Raw genomic sequence first — 17,273 nt, 5'->3', positions numbered from 1 at the left:
AAAAGTACAGCTCTAATCCTTGTTCTAATATCTGAATAGGACACAGTATGTATGCCTCCTGGACAGTTCTCACAATGGGCTCCCCATCTGCCATGGGAAACCCTGTCTCCTGGGTGTCCCCTGGCCAACACCCAGTGCCCCTATGGTAATGCCATGCGCAGCCTACACCCACTGTCCCAGCAAGCCAAGAGCACAGCTACGAGAGAGAGGACCATGGTGAAGCAGTGAGAGAGCAAGGGGACATCTGACCAGCCAGCCATCAGCTCCATTAGTTCATTAGTTCTGAGATTAGTGAAAGAAGACGGTATGGCCAGGCAGCCTCTCACACACCCTTGCCTGACTGCCAACCACACAGCTCCATGCTGGCAGGCTCACCCCCTCCTCAAGCACCTTGTCTAGAGGTTGGGGTAGGGGAATTGGCTCTAAACAGAAAGTTCTTCTAAAAATAACTTCTGACAAGATACAATGGAAGTGTTTTGTTTGTTTGTTTTTGTTTTTAATATTGATACCAAATCAGTCTCCCAATAACTTCTCTTTATTGGCCTTGATTGATAAGGTTCCCATGGCAGGGTCTGGGCCCTGACAGGGAAGGAACAGGATTCTGAGATTTGGGATGGGGATAGCTGGGTAAATGCCTTTGAGAAACTTAGTCCTCAAATTCTTCTAAAAACTATGCCTACAGAAGTGACCTATCCCCTTTTGTTGTACGACAGAAGCCCCCGACACACTCCTTGCTTGCATATAACACATAGGCCTCAAATGAAATGGGAATCTCATGAGATAATGCTTGCTCTCCCCAGAATCTGCCCTGTCCACTTTTCATGGCTAGGACTCGCTACAGGATGTGCCTAACGAGTTCTGACAGAGCTGGGGAATGCACCTGGGAGAGGACCTCAAGGTATTGGATCCAGGGGGACAGAATATTAAGCTGAATGGGAGATCTTCTCTACTAGGGCACATACTATAACATAGCATTTAACATCCTGAGGGGGGCGTCCAGAGGCCGTTCTCAGATACTGCTGGCAGGCTCTTCAAGTTCAGCATAAGTGATGGCTCATATTAAAGCAGAGATCGTGGGACTGCTGCGGCAAAGTGGATCCAGGTATCGAAAGGCTCGGGGAAGTGGACATACTACAATTGACCTACAAAATGACAGGAAAGCCCACCAGCGGCCCACGTCCCTCAGGAGAACATGATGGCATTCCATCAACCATGGCACTAATGAGTGTGCAGAAGGACCACGGGCATCACTGAGAAGCTCTGTGCTGGCCAGCCTCTGAAGGGGAAGCTAACCATCAGGTGTGCTTGTACAGAACTGGGCTCCCCAGGAGCAAGGGGATAACAAGACCCCCCCTAGCAGAAGCCACGGAACAGCACTGACTCGCATAGAGCAGGTGTAGGTGTCAGCCAGTAACAGGCAGCAAGGTCAAAATAGCAGCCAGGGGAGCCTGGGCTCCATGCAGGGATCTATGGAGACAGCTCACAGAATGCTGGAGTTTCCATGGGCAGGACAGATACGAAGCCAACAAGGGTGCTGCTTAATATATATACACAAGAAAAATCAAAACGGAATAAGCAGAAGGCTAAGGTGAGCTTCTGCAATGCAAAGTATCAATCCCTGACTCCGTTTCTAGATCTGGAGCAGCTCTCAAACTCAGACACACTGACTGAAGGAAAGACCAAGCCTGCGTGGGAGTCAATCTGCAACACCAAGGCAAGTACATGCCCCAGTGATTTCCCCAGCTCTCCCCAAAGGGACTTCATTCACCTGCGTAAAAGTACCATGGGAACTGAAAGTCTTCAGAGGTTTTTGAAATAGAGGGTCTGAGACGATGCTGATACTTAGGGACCCAAACTGTCAACAAGGTCCTCCACAGAGTAGGAACACATGGGAGTCAGATAATACATGAAGCCCAGCCAGGTACACCTCAAAGTGCATCCACTGGATAAAGACTCAACTGGTGGCCATCTGCCCACTTCCCTGAATATAAGAGACGTAATACAAGAGAAACGGACATACTTAGCACTTTGTAGAATCCTCCTATTGGTCCTCTGATCTAAAGAATAAGCGCTATTGAAGTAGAAAAGGCCATTTGGAAGCCCCTGAAATTTGTCCTGACCCCTGACCCCTGGCCATAGTAAATCAAAAACAGTATCATTTCCCAGTGGGAAAAGCAAATTAATGCTGCTCTTGAAAACGTAAATGATGCAGGGTAGGGGTCCCCATCTCATGCCCAGTCTGGCTCCTATAGAAATTATGGTGGGTAAACTGTGGTAGATGACAGTAGACTGCCACAAACTGAGCTAAATGGAATCTTTACTCAAGTGAATAAATAATCTTGGGTACATGGTTTGTAGCTATTGATGCGGTAAACACTTCCTCCTCAAAACTATCAGGAACTGCTGATGTTCATGTAGGATGGACAACAGTACACATTCACGTTCTTACTACAAGACTGTGCTAAGAGTGCCAGCTGCAGGAACAGGTGGCCCAAACCCAAACACTGCCTAGCGGAGCTGTTCTGAAGCCTCTCCCGTAAATTGCACCCACAGCCTCAGAAAGGGTTCCCAATACACAGCTGACAGAAAGAAAATCCCAAGCATGGTTCACATACTTAGGTACAAGCAAATACACTACAACCCTTCACTGTGGCAGACCTGCCGGCAGGATACCAATTCTGCAGCCCTGATAAGGCATCATCCCCTCAAAGAGACCAACCAGTTGTCCTGTCTGCCGGCCAGCTGAATACTTCAGAACTCCTTTGACCCTGCAATAAGAAACAATTGTTCTGGCAAAAATTAGCACATGCTCCACATAAGGGTTTGCCTCTCCTGCCTGCAGCAGCTGCCAAACTACTCTCCAAGGGCTTGTGGGGCGTGTGGTTGCCGATGTGGGACAGCATGTACCATCACCTTGGATCAAGGGACTCACTTAGTGCTAAAGGAGGTACAGCAGCAGGCACATGACCATGGAATTCAATGTCCCATAAAACACCCTCACACATGTAATCCCAGCACTGTGGGAGGCCAAGGCGTGTGGATCATGAGGTCAGGAGATCGAGACCATCCTGGCTAACAAGGTGAAACCCTGTCTCTACTAAAAATACAAAAAATTAGCCGTGTGTGGCCAGACGTGGTGGCTCACGCCTGTAATCCCAGCACTTTCGGAGGCCAAGGCGGGTGGATCATGAGGTCAGGAGATCGAGACCATCCTGGCTAACACAGTGAAACTCCGTCTCTACTAAAAATACAAAAAATTAGCCAGGCGTGGCCGGGCACAGTGGCTCACACCTGTAATCCCAGCACTTTCGGAGGCCAAGGCGGGTGGATCATGAGGTCAGGAGATCGAGACCATCCTGGCTAACACAGTGAAACCCCGTCTCTACTAAAAATACAAAAAATTAGCCAGGCGTGGCTGGGCGCAGTAGCTCACGCCTGTAATCCCAGCACTTTGGGGGGCCGAGATGGGCGGATCACGAGGTCAGGAGACAAGACCATCCTGGCTAACACAGTGAAACCCCATCTCTACTTAAAATACAAAAAATTCGCCAGGCATGGTGGCATACGCCTGTGGTCCCAGCTACTCAGGAGGCTGAGGCAGGAGAATGGTGTGAACCCGAGAGGCGGAGCTTGCAGTGAGTTGAGATCGTGCCCTGGGAGACAGAGCAAGACTCCATCTCAAAAAAAAAAAAAAAAAAACCGTAAGCACCTGGAGCTGTCATCCTGATAAAGCTGCTGTGGCCAGCTGGGAGATTGGGAGATGACACCCTGAAAGGATGCCCCCTCTCCTTTAGGATGCAGTTACATCTAAACCAATAGTTGCTACATGGTGTCATGTCCCCAGTGGGTTGAATGAGGCCTTGGGTCCCACTGAAGTAGTCAGGGCTGTAGTTCATCTGGAGAAGTTTCCAGAAATTATGACCAAATGCCTCTGGAGAAGCTGAGTCTGGATGGAGTGAACTTAACTTGAGAAATACATGGATGAGGGAGTGCGGGGTGGAGTGTAGTACAGGCAGTGGTGTCCCACCCAGGACCCCCCACTGCTCTGAGTGTGGATGGGTAACACCCTGAGCTACTTCTGTCTTCACCAAGCTGTGGCATTCTAGGCTTTAGAGCATGAATCAGGTTGAAATCAACCCGAGTCTATGATTTTCAGGCATCTTTCCCCTCTGCCCTACCCTATCCCCTTCACTCTTTCTCTTGAGCATGCCCTTAACAGATCAGTGGAACATGATCCCCAGTTTCAGGCTCTGCTGCACGAGAAGCAATTGAAGACAATGATGAACAAAGACAAATGACAAACTAGGGGAAAACATTTAAAACTAACTTTACAGCAGAGGACTAACTTACCTGACATACTGAGAGCTACTGCAAAGATATAAGAAAAGAAGCAACAACCCACTAGAAAAAATGGGTAATGGATCTAGAAATGTAGTCTGAAAGAGACCTGACTTTTGACCATTTGAAAGACACTCAACCTCACTTGTAAGTACAAACTATAATAAGAAAACATTTTAAGAATATCAGACTGGCAAAGATCAAAAAGTTTGAATAAACACTGTGTTCCTCAGAGGGTGGAGAAACAGGTACAGTTGTTCCTCAGTATCTGCTGGGGATTGGTTCCAGGAGCCTCTTGGGATACCAAAATCTGCAGATGTTCAAGTTCCTCAAGCAATATGGCAGTATTATTCGCACATAACCTACACTCCTCCTGTATAACAGTCATGCATCACTCGACAACAGGGATACATTCCGAGAAATCCGTCATTCGGCAATTTCATCATTGAGTGAACATCACAGAGTGTAATTACACAAACCCAGATGGTACATATAGCCTCCTACACACCTAGGCTATAAGGTATTGCTCCTATTGTTCCCAGGCTACAACCTCTACAGCATGTTACTGTATGAATACTGCAGGTAACTGTAACACAATGGTGAGTATTTGTGACTCTAAATACATTCAAACACAGAAAAGGTAATGCGTTGTGCTACAATGTTAAGACAGCTATGTCACTAGGCAACGGAAATTTTTTTAGCTCCCTTATAATCTCATGGGACCATTGCCATACATGTGGTCTGTCGTTAACCAATATGTTGTTATACGGCCAAGACTACTTCAAATTATCTCTAGATTACTTACACCTAATACAATGTAAATGTTATGTAAATAGTTGCTACATTGTATTTTTAAAATTTGTATTTTTTTAATTGTTGTAGTGGTTTTTTTTATTGTTTTTTTGAATATTTTCAACCCACAGTTGCTTGACTCCTCGGGTGAAGAACCTGCAGAGGTAGGGGGCCGCCTGCACACTCACAGAGTCCTCACGTATGCACTGACTTCAATCCTTTATGAAGAACAATTTGGAAATGTCTGTGAAATTAAAAAGTAACCTAGCCTTAGATCTAGAAACTCTACTTTTGTAATTTATCCTAAAGGTAGAGTAAAACATGTATAACAGTTGAAAATAAATATGTATTAATAAATCACTGGTTAAATAGAATATGACACAGCTATCTAAGGGAATATCATGCAACTATTAAAATGGACAAGGCAGTTTTATGTGTGCTAATGTGAACACTCTGTGATAAATCAAGATATACTGTTCAGTGTAAAAAGCAAGGTGCAAACAGTGTACACCATGTAATCATTTGGGAAACAAATGCATGTGTATGCTCATATATGGAGAGACTGTAAAGACACGAGAATCCGGTTCAGCAGTTCCTCCCATGGAGGACGCACAGGACTTCTTTGCACCAAGAATCTCTTTGTTATCATTTGAATTTTGAACCATGTACATAAATTACATATTCAATTAGATAAAAATAAATAATACACTGGGCATGGTGGCTCACACTTGTAATCTATTACTTTGAGAAACCAAGGCAGGAGGATCGCTTGAGCACAGGAGTTCAAGACCAGCCTGGGCAACATGGCAAGACCCTATCACTACAAAAAAAAATACAAAAATTAGCCAGCTGTGATGGAACAACATGTGGTCCCAGCTACTCAGGAAGCTGAGGTGAGAGGATCACCTGAGCCTAGAGAAGTTGAGGCTGCAGTGAGTCATGACTGTGCCACTGCATTCCAGCCTGGGTGACAGAGTGAGACCCTGTCTCAAAAAATAATAACAACAACAAATCTGATAAGAGCTTCTTGGGTTTGGTATCACAAATGTGATTAATTACCCTGTCCCATTATTAAAACCATACAGCAAGCCTGCTATGAGTCCATTCATAGTCACTAGGTGAACCCACATGAGCCTTGCACTGCACGAAACCTTACTGGGGCAAATGTCAGCTTGTGATAGAAACTACAGAAAGAATGCTTTTTTTTTTTTTTTTTTTTTTGAGACAGAGTCTTGCTCAGTTGCCCAGGCTGGAGTGCGGTGACACGATATCGGCTCACTGCAAGCTCTGCCTCCCGGGTTCATGCCATTCTCCTGCCTCAGCCTCCCGAGTAGCTGGGACTACAGGTGCCCACCACCACGCCCGGCTAATTTTTTGCATTTTTTTTAGTAGAGACGGGTTTTCGCAGTGTTAGCCAGGATGGTCTCGATCTCCTGACCTCGTGATCCACCCCTCTCAGCCTCCCAAAGTGCTGGGATTACAGGCGTGAGCCACCGCGCCCGGCCTTTTTTTTTTTTTAAGACAGAGTCTTGCTCTGTCACCAGGCTAGAGTACAGTGGCACAATCTCAGCTCACTGCAACCTTCGCCTCCTGGGTTCAAGCGATTCTCCTGCCTCAGCCTCCTGAGTACCTGGGACTACAGGTGCACACCACCACATCCAGCTAATCTTTGTATTTTTAGTAGAGACGGGGTTTCACCATGTTGGCCAGGATGGTCTTGATCTCTTGACCTGGTGATCTGCCCGCCTCGGCCTCCCAAAGTAATGTTCCTACTTTATGAAGGTTTTGTGAAGATTAAATGAGAAAAATGTATTTAAAATGTTAAACAGTACTGCTGCACACAGTAAGCATTCCAAAACAGAAGCTACTATTAAATTCCTTTCAACTTGTTCATTAATGTTCATTCTAAATACAAAATACTTCCCATAAACACTACACTGGAGTATGTGGGATTAAATGTCTCCTATCGCTGGTGGATTTTATTGTTGTCATTGTTTTTATTTTATGAAATGTATACAGTATAAAAAGGCAAATAAAGTTCAAAAAAATTGTAAAACAAAAAAACAACAATCTCCTTTACTAACAGGGACAACCCCATCCACAAACCACTTCCAAGAGGCGGCCACACAGGAGTCTTCTGATTCTTCTAGCATCTAGAGCCATTTTTCTAAATAATGGGCTTATGTTGCGATTGCTTATCAATTTAAGACATTATTTATTGACTTCCAATTATATCACCATTCCCACTTTCCCTCTCTTTTCTTACAACTTAGATAATTTTTCTTAATCAATACTTAGTTCTTACATCATTTTATTATCCACATTCTCTCACTGACATGCCAAGTAGTAGTCAAATTACAATTTCTTTATAATTAAACTTTTATTTTAAGGTAACTGTAAATTCACCTCTTATTATAAGAAATGATACAGGGAGATCCATCGCTCCCTTTACCCTACTGCCCCCAGCAGTGACATCTTGCAGAACTATATAGCACATCACACCAGGACACTGACGTAAACACAGCCAGAGCACCCATCACTGTGAGGACCCCTCCTGTTGCCCTTTATAGGCTCACCTACTTCTCTCCAACCCTAGCAAACCCTAATCTGTTCTCCACCTCAGCAACTGTGTCATTTCAAGGATGTTACAGAAAGGAACATACGGTGTGAAACCTTTCAGAATGGCTTTTTTCACTTAGCATAATTCTCTGGAGGCCCATCCAGGTTGCTGTGTAGTTTGTTCCTTTGTGGTTGCTTTAAGACAGGGTCTCACTGTCATCCAGACTGGAGCACAGTGGCGTGATCGCGGCTCACTGCAGCCTCCACTTCCTGGGCTCAAGCAATCCTCCAGCCTCAGTCTCCCCAGTAGGTGGGACTACAGGCAGATGCCACCATGCCCAGCACTTCGTATTACTGAATAGTCTTTCAGGGCATGGATGGACCTCACTTTGTTTAACCATTTATCCCCCAAAGGACATAGAGTTGTTTCTAGTTTTGGGCTACTATGAATACAACTGTTTTGAATATTAATATGCAGGTTTTCATGTGAACATAAATTTTCATTTCCCTGGGATAAATGCCTAGGAGTGCAATTGTCAAGTTATTGGTAGTTGCATGTGGAGATTTAAAGAAACTGCCAGACTGCTTTCTAGAGTGGGGGTACCATTTTACATCCCTACCAGCAATCAATGAGGGGTCCAGTTCCTCCACATCTTCTCCAGCATCTTGTTTTCTACTTTAAATTTAAGACATTCTGTTAGGTGTGTATTGGCTGCTCATTATGGTTTTAATGTGCATTTTCCTGATGGCTAATGATTTCAGCATATTTTCATATGCTTACTGCCATCTGTATATCCTCTTCAGTGAAGTATCTCCTCCTGTCTTTTGCTTATGTCTTAATTGGATTCTTTGTTTTAATGTTGAAGTTTTGAGAGTTCTTTATATACTGTAGATACCAACCCTTTGTCAGATATGTGGTTTAAAAATATGTCCTCTCAGCACATCAGTCTGTAGCGTATCTTTTGTCTTTCATAGAGCAAAAGTTTTAAATTTTGATGAAGTCCAGTTTATGTTTTTTCTTTTATGAATTATGCTTTAGGTATCAAGTCTCAGAACTCTTTGTGTAGCCCTGCATCCTGAAGATTTTCTATGCTTTTTACTAGAAGTTGTATTTTATATTTAAGCCTATGATCCATTTTGAGTTAATTTTTGTGTTTAAGTTGTGAAATTTAGGGCAAGATTCAGTTTTTGCCTACAAATGTCCAACTGCTCCAGCACCATTTGTTAAAAGGCTATCCTATCCTTTCTCCACTGAATTGCTTGTGAACCTCTGTCAAGAATCAGCTGGGCATATATGTGTGGATCTGTTTTTCATGACTTTGCTCCCCTGATCGCTGTGTCAGTCCCTCTGCAGGTACCACACTGTCTTGATTGTGATAGCAGTATGATCTACCTTGAAATCAGGCAGGCTGACTCCTCTCATTTTCTTCTTTTTCAAAATTACTTTTAGCTATTCTACTTATTTTGCCTCTCCATTTAAAGAATAGCTTGAAATTTAAGATCGTGCCACTGCACTTTAAGAATAGTCTTGTTTATATCTACAAAAAGTTCTTGCTGAAATTTTGGTAGGAACTGTAAAATTCACTTTTAATAGTTACAAGCTATTCAAATTATTTCACATTGGATGGCTTGTAGTAGTAGTTTGTGCTTTTCAAGGAGTTGATCCATTTATATCAACTTAGTGATAACTAACATACTAACTAGGTTGAAACTTCAATCCATGAATACAGTATGTCTCTCCATTTATTCAGACCTTTGATTTCTTTAATCAGTGTTGTATAGTTTTCAGCATACAAATCTTATTCATGTTTTGTAAGATTTATATCCGTTTCATTTTTTAAGTGATTGTAAATGGTATTGATTTAATTTTGATATCCACATATTTATTGTTCGTACACGTATCTTGTTTGTCTGAGTTTTTTTTTTGTTTGTTTGTTTGTTTTGAGTGGAGTCTCACTCTGTCGCCTAGGCTGGAGTGCAGTGGCACGATCTCGGCTCACTGCAAGCTCCGCCTCCTGGGTTCACACCATTCTCCTGCCTCAGCTTCCCAAGTAGCTGGGACTATAGGCGCCCACCACCAAGCCTGGCTAATTTTTTGCATTTTTAGTAGAGACGAGGTTTCACTGTGTTAGCCAGGATGGTCTCGACCTCCTGACCTTGTGATCCACCCGCCTCAGCCTGCCAAAGTGCTGGGATTACAGGCGTGAGCCACTGTGCCCGGCCCCGTTTGTCTGAGTTTTTAATCAAGAATGGGTGCTGAATTTTGTCAAATAAACTTTCTGCCATTGATTGATATAATCACGTGATTTTTCTTCTTTAGCTTGTTAATATGATGGATTACATTTTCTTTTTTTTTTTAAGCTGTGATTTTTCTTTTGTTTCTGCAAATATATGGTATTATTAAGCAATTCATCTAACTTCTCATTTATGGAAATCAATACAAAAGTTTCAAGGTGATTCAAGTTCCCATGCACATTAGGAGGGCCTGAATGGAAACCAGGTACTGATTTTTCAACTGAACCTGCACAAACTACTCTAAAGAAATTGCTCTATCAGCTATCACTTCTAGTTGCACCTAGCAGCTAGAACAATAGTACAGCAAGTGTTCAACAAACATTTGTTGAATAAGTTAATGTCAGATAGAAAGAAAAGACTAGACATATATAAAGGTATCTGATAAGATACAAATATTGATACAGCAAGAACATAAAGACAGGCCACAGATAATTTCACCAATTTCAAATTATACTTTCAGAACAGCACTATCCAAACTAGTTTTGTAAAACCAAGAGGTTTTTCTAGTTATCTTAGGGATCGGTCAGAGTTTAGTTATGAAATCTTCAAAATTTTAATAACTTTTGAATTAAAAATCAAATTATATAGGGTATACTTAAGAGATCTAAGGAAGGAAGGAAGGAAGGAAGGAAGGAAGGAAGGAAAATAAGAATCACTATAACAATCACAAAGTATTATGGTTCTAAGAAAATTTGGAAATAATTACATTTTCCATAGTAATTTGCCATATGAGGCCACTAATGTCTCTTCCCTACCCTCTAGAAAATGATAATTCTCTCCATAAACTAGTAGAAAATGTTTGGAGGTTCTGTGATGTAGTCTAATTCTACTGAACATAAAAAGACAGCCCAGTCAAATTGGGCTAAATCTTGAGGACCGTAAGTATAGTTTATGCTGTAGGAAGTCAAAAGTCAAGATGGGGAACTTACACAATTGGGTTTTCCCTCCTTTGAATCTCATCCTGGAGATGCCTCAAAAGCAAGTGGGCTATCGATGGAACTCAGAATGTAATATAAAAACTATAGCTGGGCCGGGCATGGTAGCTTATGCCTGTAATCCCAGCACCTTGGGAAGCTGAGGCGGGAGGATCACAAGGTCAAGAGATTAAGACCACCCTGACCAACATGGTGAAACCCCATCTCTACTAAAAATATAAAAAAATTAGCTGGGTGTGGTGGGCCTCTGCAGTCCCAGCCAGTCAGGAGGCTGAAGCAGGAGAATGGCATGAACACGGGAGGTGGAGCTTGCAGTCAGTGGGGCCTGCGCCACTGCACTCCAGCCTGGGAGACAGAGCGAGACTCCGTCCCAAAACAAAACAAAACAAAACAAAAAACTATAGCTGATACTCTGGAGGGAATGGAAAAAATAAAGAGAGATCTGTGGAATACAGACCTAAGCACTGGAAACGCATATCACAAACTAAACAACTAATTAAACAAGAATTTACAATAATCCTAATAAATATTCTCAAGGGCATGTAGGAGGGCACTGGAAACAAATAGGGACCAGGAGTTATAAAAAAGGACGAATCAGATATAGTAGAAACAAACAATTTAATTCAGGGTTGAATGAATACAGTTGATGAATGAATTCATAAGATGGAGAGTGGTTTGAAACATTCCCAGAAGGCATCAGGAAGAGTAAAGAACAGTAAAAATGAGAGAAGGGCATGAAAAATAAAATAAATAAAATATCAACATGTGATTAATGGGAGCCCTAGAAGGAAAGAAAAAAATAAAGTTAAATATTTGAAGAACTGTTAATTAAAATTTCTCCACAATTTTTTTTGGGGGGGGATGGAGTCTTGCCCCATCACCCAGGCTAGAGTGCACTGGTGCAATCCCAGCTCACTGCAACCTCTGCCTCCTTGGGTTCAAGTGATTCTCCTGCCGATGGATTACATTTTCAAGTATCAAACCAGCCTTGCATCCTTAGAATAAACTCCACTTGTTCATGGTGTATAATTCCTTTTTGTTGTTTACTCTCACAGCCACAGTAGGTATAATTATTTTTCTATATTGCTGAATATGTTACCTAATATTCTCCTAAGGAATTTTATGTTTGTATTGGTGTCTGTTATTTCTTTTAATTTTGCACTGTTTTTTGTTTGGTTTTGATATCAGGGCAATACTGCCCTTACAAAACGAATCAGAAAATATTCCCAGCCAAGTGCAGTGGTTCAGGCCTATATTCCCAGGACTTTGGGAGGCTGAGGTGGGAGGACTGCTTGAGTCTAGGAGTTCAAGACAGCCTGGTCAACACAGTGAGACTTCATCTCTACAAATTGGAAGGGCTGCTTGAGCTTGGAAGGTCGAGGCTGCAGTGAGCCAAGACGATGCCACTGCACTCTAACCTGGGCAACAGAGAGAGACCCTATCCCAAGAAAAAAAAAAAGAAGAAGAAGAAGAGAAAAGAGAAGAGGGGAGGGGGAGAGGGGAGAAGAGAAGAGTTCCCTCCCTTTCTGTTTTTCTGGAAGATAAAGTATGTAGAATTGACGTTAATTCTTTAAAATGTTTGATAGAATTCTCCAGTGAAACCATTTGGGTCTGAAGATTTTTTTAAATGGGAGTTTTCAAATTAGATACTGAATTTCTTTAATAATTATAGGGGTATTCAAATGATCTATTTCATATTGGATGCCTGTGGGAGGAGTTTGTGCTTTTCAAGGAATTGGTCTATTTTTTGGCCCACTGTTTGTGTGTGGAGTTGCTTGTGTTCTCTCGTTATCCTTTTGATTCTCAGGGTCTCTCAGAACTTGAAGAATGTTGTGCCACTGGTCCTCACTATGCGTAACAAGAAATCTGCTGTCTTTCCATTTTCCCCTATGAGTAAAGTGTTTCTTTCTTGCCACTTTCAAGATTTTTTGTTGTTGTCTTTACTTTTCAGAAATTCTACTATGATGGACTTCAGTAGTGGATTTCTTCATCTTGTTTGGCATTTGCTCAGCTTTCTGAATCTTTTAAGTTTGTCCTTTGCCAAACGTTTCAACCTGTAAGATCTTTGAAAAGCTTTTCAGCCCTTCCCTCTTTCTCCTCTCTTTTCAGGACTTCAACAATACAAATGTTAGAAAATTTAACCTAGACCCTCAGAAGGGAAGGGAATGGCACCCTTTTTTTTTTTTTTTTTTTTGAGATAGAGTCTCGTTCTGTTACCCAGGCTGGACTGCAGTGGTGAGATCTCGGCTCACTGCAACCTCCACCTTCCGGAGTCAAGCAATAGTCCTGTCTCAGCCTCCTGAGATTATAGGCATGTGCCACCACAACCAGCTAATTTTTGTATTTTTAGGAGAGATGGGGTTTCACCACGTTGGTCAGGCTGGTCTTGAACTCCTGACCTCGTGATCCATCCGCTTCGGCCTCCCAAAGTGCTGGGATTACAGGCATGGGCCACGGCTCTCGGCAACACCACCTTTTTACCACCAAGTAGGGGTCAAAGGTCGGATTCCCTACTTGCCATCCTGCGTGGAGGGCTCCTTCCTCGTTACTGCTGGGTATGATAAGAGTTCTGGTTCCCCATGTGGCTTCCACTGATTCTTCCCACTGGTTGGGAGGAAAAGGAGGGCCTCATTACTGCCCCACCCAATGTGGTCTCCACTAACACTCCAGAACCACACAAGGTTCCTTAGGGGTTTGTTACTGCCCAACAGGGATAAAAGTCCATGGTCCCTCCCTATTCAACATTCTGTGGAGGAATAAGTGGCTCTCACTTAGCCTTTGCTAGCAGGCACAGAGGTAGGACCACAGTTCTTTCTGTCATGTTTGGTTGGCACTGAGCAGTTGTCTAAATATTTTCTGTCTTGTGCTAGGCTGCCCCTTTCCTGGTCCTTTGGTCAGAAGGAGCTGACTTTTGCAGGGGGTTCTGTCTGTACCTGTTGGTGTTTCCGGGTTGCCAGCTTCTTCAGCTCATAGTCTGGGCTACATGAGGCAAAAAGACAACCTGAAGAAATCACTACTGGGTCGTTTTCTGGGTCCTGGGTGGTCTGCCTTCTCTCTACCTTTCAGAGTGTTCTTATGTTACTGCATCTAGTGTCCAAGAATTTTAGATTTTAGGTGCACTTAACTAGAAGAATAGGGAAAAGAATGTCTACTTCATCTTCCCAGAAACAGGTGTCTCCAACCTTTAAGTTTTCATTTTTAATGATTTATTATCAATTCCTCCACACCTCCATTTGCTTCGTTTTCTATGTACTATTCTATTTCTTCAACAACTTCTCAATACGTTATTCTACCCAAACATATAGTCTATACTTACTTATCCCAGAGCTTCTGTGGCCTGTTTCTTATTTTCCTAGGACTTTGCTTTCCTGTTATCCTGGGAATTATCTTTGTTCCTTTCCCTGGCAGACCCCTTGGGCTATGAATCCATGTTTTCCTCTTCTTGGTTTGCCCTTGTGTTTTGTTTGATTTTGTTTCTGAAGACTGTGTCTCATGCTGTTGCCCAGGCTGGAGTACAGTGGCGCCATCTTGGCTCACTGCAACCTCCGCCTCCCGGGTTCAAGTGATTCTCGTACCTCAGCCTCCCAAGTAGCTGAAATTACAGGCATGTGCCACCACACCCGGCTAATTTTTCTGGCATTTTAAATAGAGACAGGGTTTCGCCATGTTGGCCAGGCTGGTCTCAAACTCCTGGCCTCATCTGATCTGCCCCACCCTTGGCCTCCCAAAGTGCTGGGATTACAAGCGTGAGCCACCTCACCCAGCCTCCCCTTATATTTTGATGCAGCACATCCTCTGGTAACTTCTAAGAATCAGCTTCTGTGAGTTGAGGTTTTACAGACCTGTCTAGTCATCATGACAGGATCCTTTCAATGGGGGGAGTCATGTCCATCAGTCAATTCTTCAAAATATTCTTCCTTTACTGTCTTAATAACTTCTTCTCACTCTTCCCTTCATTCTTTATTCCTGGAAGTCAGATGTTGGACTTCCTGAATTGATCATCTAATTTCATTTCTCTGTCTCATCTTTTGTTTATTAACCTTCTTTGTCTTTTGAATATTCTTTCTGGGACTTTTTTTTACTTTTATCTTTCAACACCTCTACCTGAATTTTTTAAAGATACATAAATAACATAGTTGTTTTGCTTTTTTTTTTTTTTTTTTGACACAGAGTCTTACTCTTTCACCCAAGCTGGAATGCAGTGGTATGATCTTGGCTCACTGCAACCTCCGCCTCCCAGGTGCAAGTGATTCTCCTGCCTCAGCCTCCCAAGTACCTGGTATTACAGGTGCCTGCCACCACACCCAACTAATTTTTGTATTTTTAGTAGACATGGGATTTCTCCATGTTGGCCAGACTGGTCTCGAACTCCTGACCTCAAGTGATCCGCACACCTCGGCCTCCTAAAGTGCTGGGATTACAGGCGTGAGCCACCGCACCCGACCTAATTAACACAGTTTTAATTCCAGAAGCTCTTCCTCTCACCTTTTATTTATTTAAAAGTAGAATCCTGTTGTCACTGTCAACAATATTTCCTCTTATCTGAAAATATTATATACTTTTAAATTTCTTCCCCTATTTTCTGCATTGTTGCTGTTTATTCATGTTTATTTTGTGTATTTGTCTTGAGTTCTGCCTTGAGGTTGAAAGTTGTCCTCAAATGTGTACTTATACTCAGCTGCCTATGTTTGAAATGAGGCTCCAAAAAGCTGACAGACGCCGGATGCCTGGCGGGAGTCCTGACTGTTGGAGTTTATTCAGGCTGGTTGGGTGGGTAACCCCAAGGGCCAGTATGGGCTGCTCAACTTCTCCAGTGAGCACCCTTCCAAGAATTCCTTTGTTGGAAAGGCCTGGGTTGAAGGCATTCTAGAAGCTTGAAAGAAAAAGGAGTTGGGAATTCTCTCCATTCCACATACAGGCTTTGACTTGACTCCTTATCTTCTGTGTTGGTCTCTCCCCACCTGCCCCTGTATCAGGTTTCTGTATGTCCAAAGCCCCATCTTCCAGTGGGTGGGGGTGAGTTAATCGTCTGGCTGGGCCAGGTGAGAGTGGAAATCCCTCCCATGGACGTCTGCACTGCCCCAAGCCCCTCCTGAGCCCCCTGGACTCCGTATCCTCTGCAGGAACTCGGGTCTGGCTGCGTTAGCTCTAACTCAGTTATCTCACCCTCAGCAGTTTTCTTCTTCCATGTTTATGGACCACCTCATCCACTGTTGTCTCCTTTCCTATTCCCTCTGACCTCATGGCTTTATACCTTTTTATTCATTTACTTTCATTTTAGGGGAGGGATTAAAAATCAACTTATGCACATCACATGGTTTATGCACAGTATTTTGGCCTCAGGCCAAATGAGACCCAATGATGAGTCTCAAACACATGCTCTGAATTCTAGGCAGTGACTGTTAGACCTGCAAGGTCATGGCCTTGACCAGGTAACTCTTTTCAACTGCAAACTACAGGAGATGTGAGTTTTCTCCCAGCTCTTGAACCCTCTTTATGGTGGAGCAGCACATACTACCCACACAGCCAAGCCTTCAAGAGAAAGAAGGTGGCATTGCTACTACAGAAAAAAACAAACTGGGGTCAGCAGATAGAATCTGGGTTTTCAGTTATCCAATTATTAAATTTATCACCAAGGACAAGACAATGGGTAGGATAATCAACTACTAAGGTGTTTGTGTGGCTGTGTCTTATAAACTCAAGAGTGTCTGGTGGATACAAGCATGACCGTCACTGTCGTTTGGCAGGCATATCCTGTGGCCCATGACGACTTACCTTTACCTCCTTCTCAATATAGTCGCTCAGCAGTCTGTCTGGCTCGATGCGCTCAGGCAATGACAACACCACAGTGTGCAGAGGGCGCCTCTCTGTCACCTTCTCATGGGCTTTCTTATCTCTACTCTTTTCACCTTTTAGGAATACTCGTTTAAATGGCGAGACAATTCCAGGCTGCAGGCAGAAATGGCAATGATTGGAGTTCATTATTTACAAATGCTTTGTGTTGTACCTATGGTTAACAAACAGAAGTAGCCAAAACTACTACCATGGTCCCCATGCAACAGGGATCAGGGATCACTGACTGCCAGACTGGTGAGAAAGGTACCAACAGCACACAAGCCTGAGGAACCCCAGCCAACACGCAGGCCGGCAGGGTGCGGCTGGGCTGCCATGCAGCCTCTGGCGTGGAGGGGCCCTGTTCTTCACCTGTTCGTACAACACATAGAAGGCAGGTAACCTTATCTGGCAAGACAATGACAGAAGGGGGAGATTCCCCACAGAAGATAAAACATAACATCATTCCAACTCTTTCCGGTTCAGCTGGACCCTTCATCTCTGAGAACTCTGGGAAGGCAG

At 43.3% G+C, this 17,273-nt stretch overlaps 1 protein-coding gene across 8 annotated transcripts in view; it reads right to left on the bottom strand.

Moving 5' to 3' along the window:
• Nucleotides 1-17,273, bottom strand: part of LOC105494229 (CCM2 scaffold protein) — a 75,715-nt gene that overhangs the window by 19,247 nt on the left and 39,195 nt on the right. For 5 of the 8 annotated variants that reach the window (XM_071095148.1, XM_071095149.1, XM_011762517.2 and 2 more), the window contains exon 2: nt 16,695-16,868. The exons of the other annotated variants lie outside the window; for them this stretch is intronic. In XM_071095148.1, coding sequence (XP_070951249.1) covers nt 16,695-16,868 — 174 coding nt within the window. The remainder of the gene's footprint in view (nt 1-16,694; nt 16,869-17,273) is intronic. 8 annotated transcript variants of the gene reach the window in all.

This window comes from Macaca nemestrina, chromosome 4, assembly GCF_043159975.1.
Source record: "Macaca nemestrina isolate mMacNem1 chromosome 4, mMacNem.hap1, whole genome shotgun sequence".
Taxonomy (NCBI): Eukaryota; Metazoa; Chordata; class Mammalia; order Primates; family Cercopithecidae; genus Macaca; species Macaca nemestrina.
This window is presented reverse-complemented; position numbering and strand designations above follow the sequence as displayed.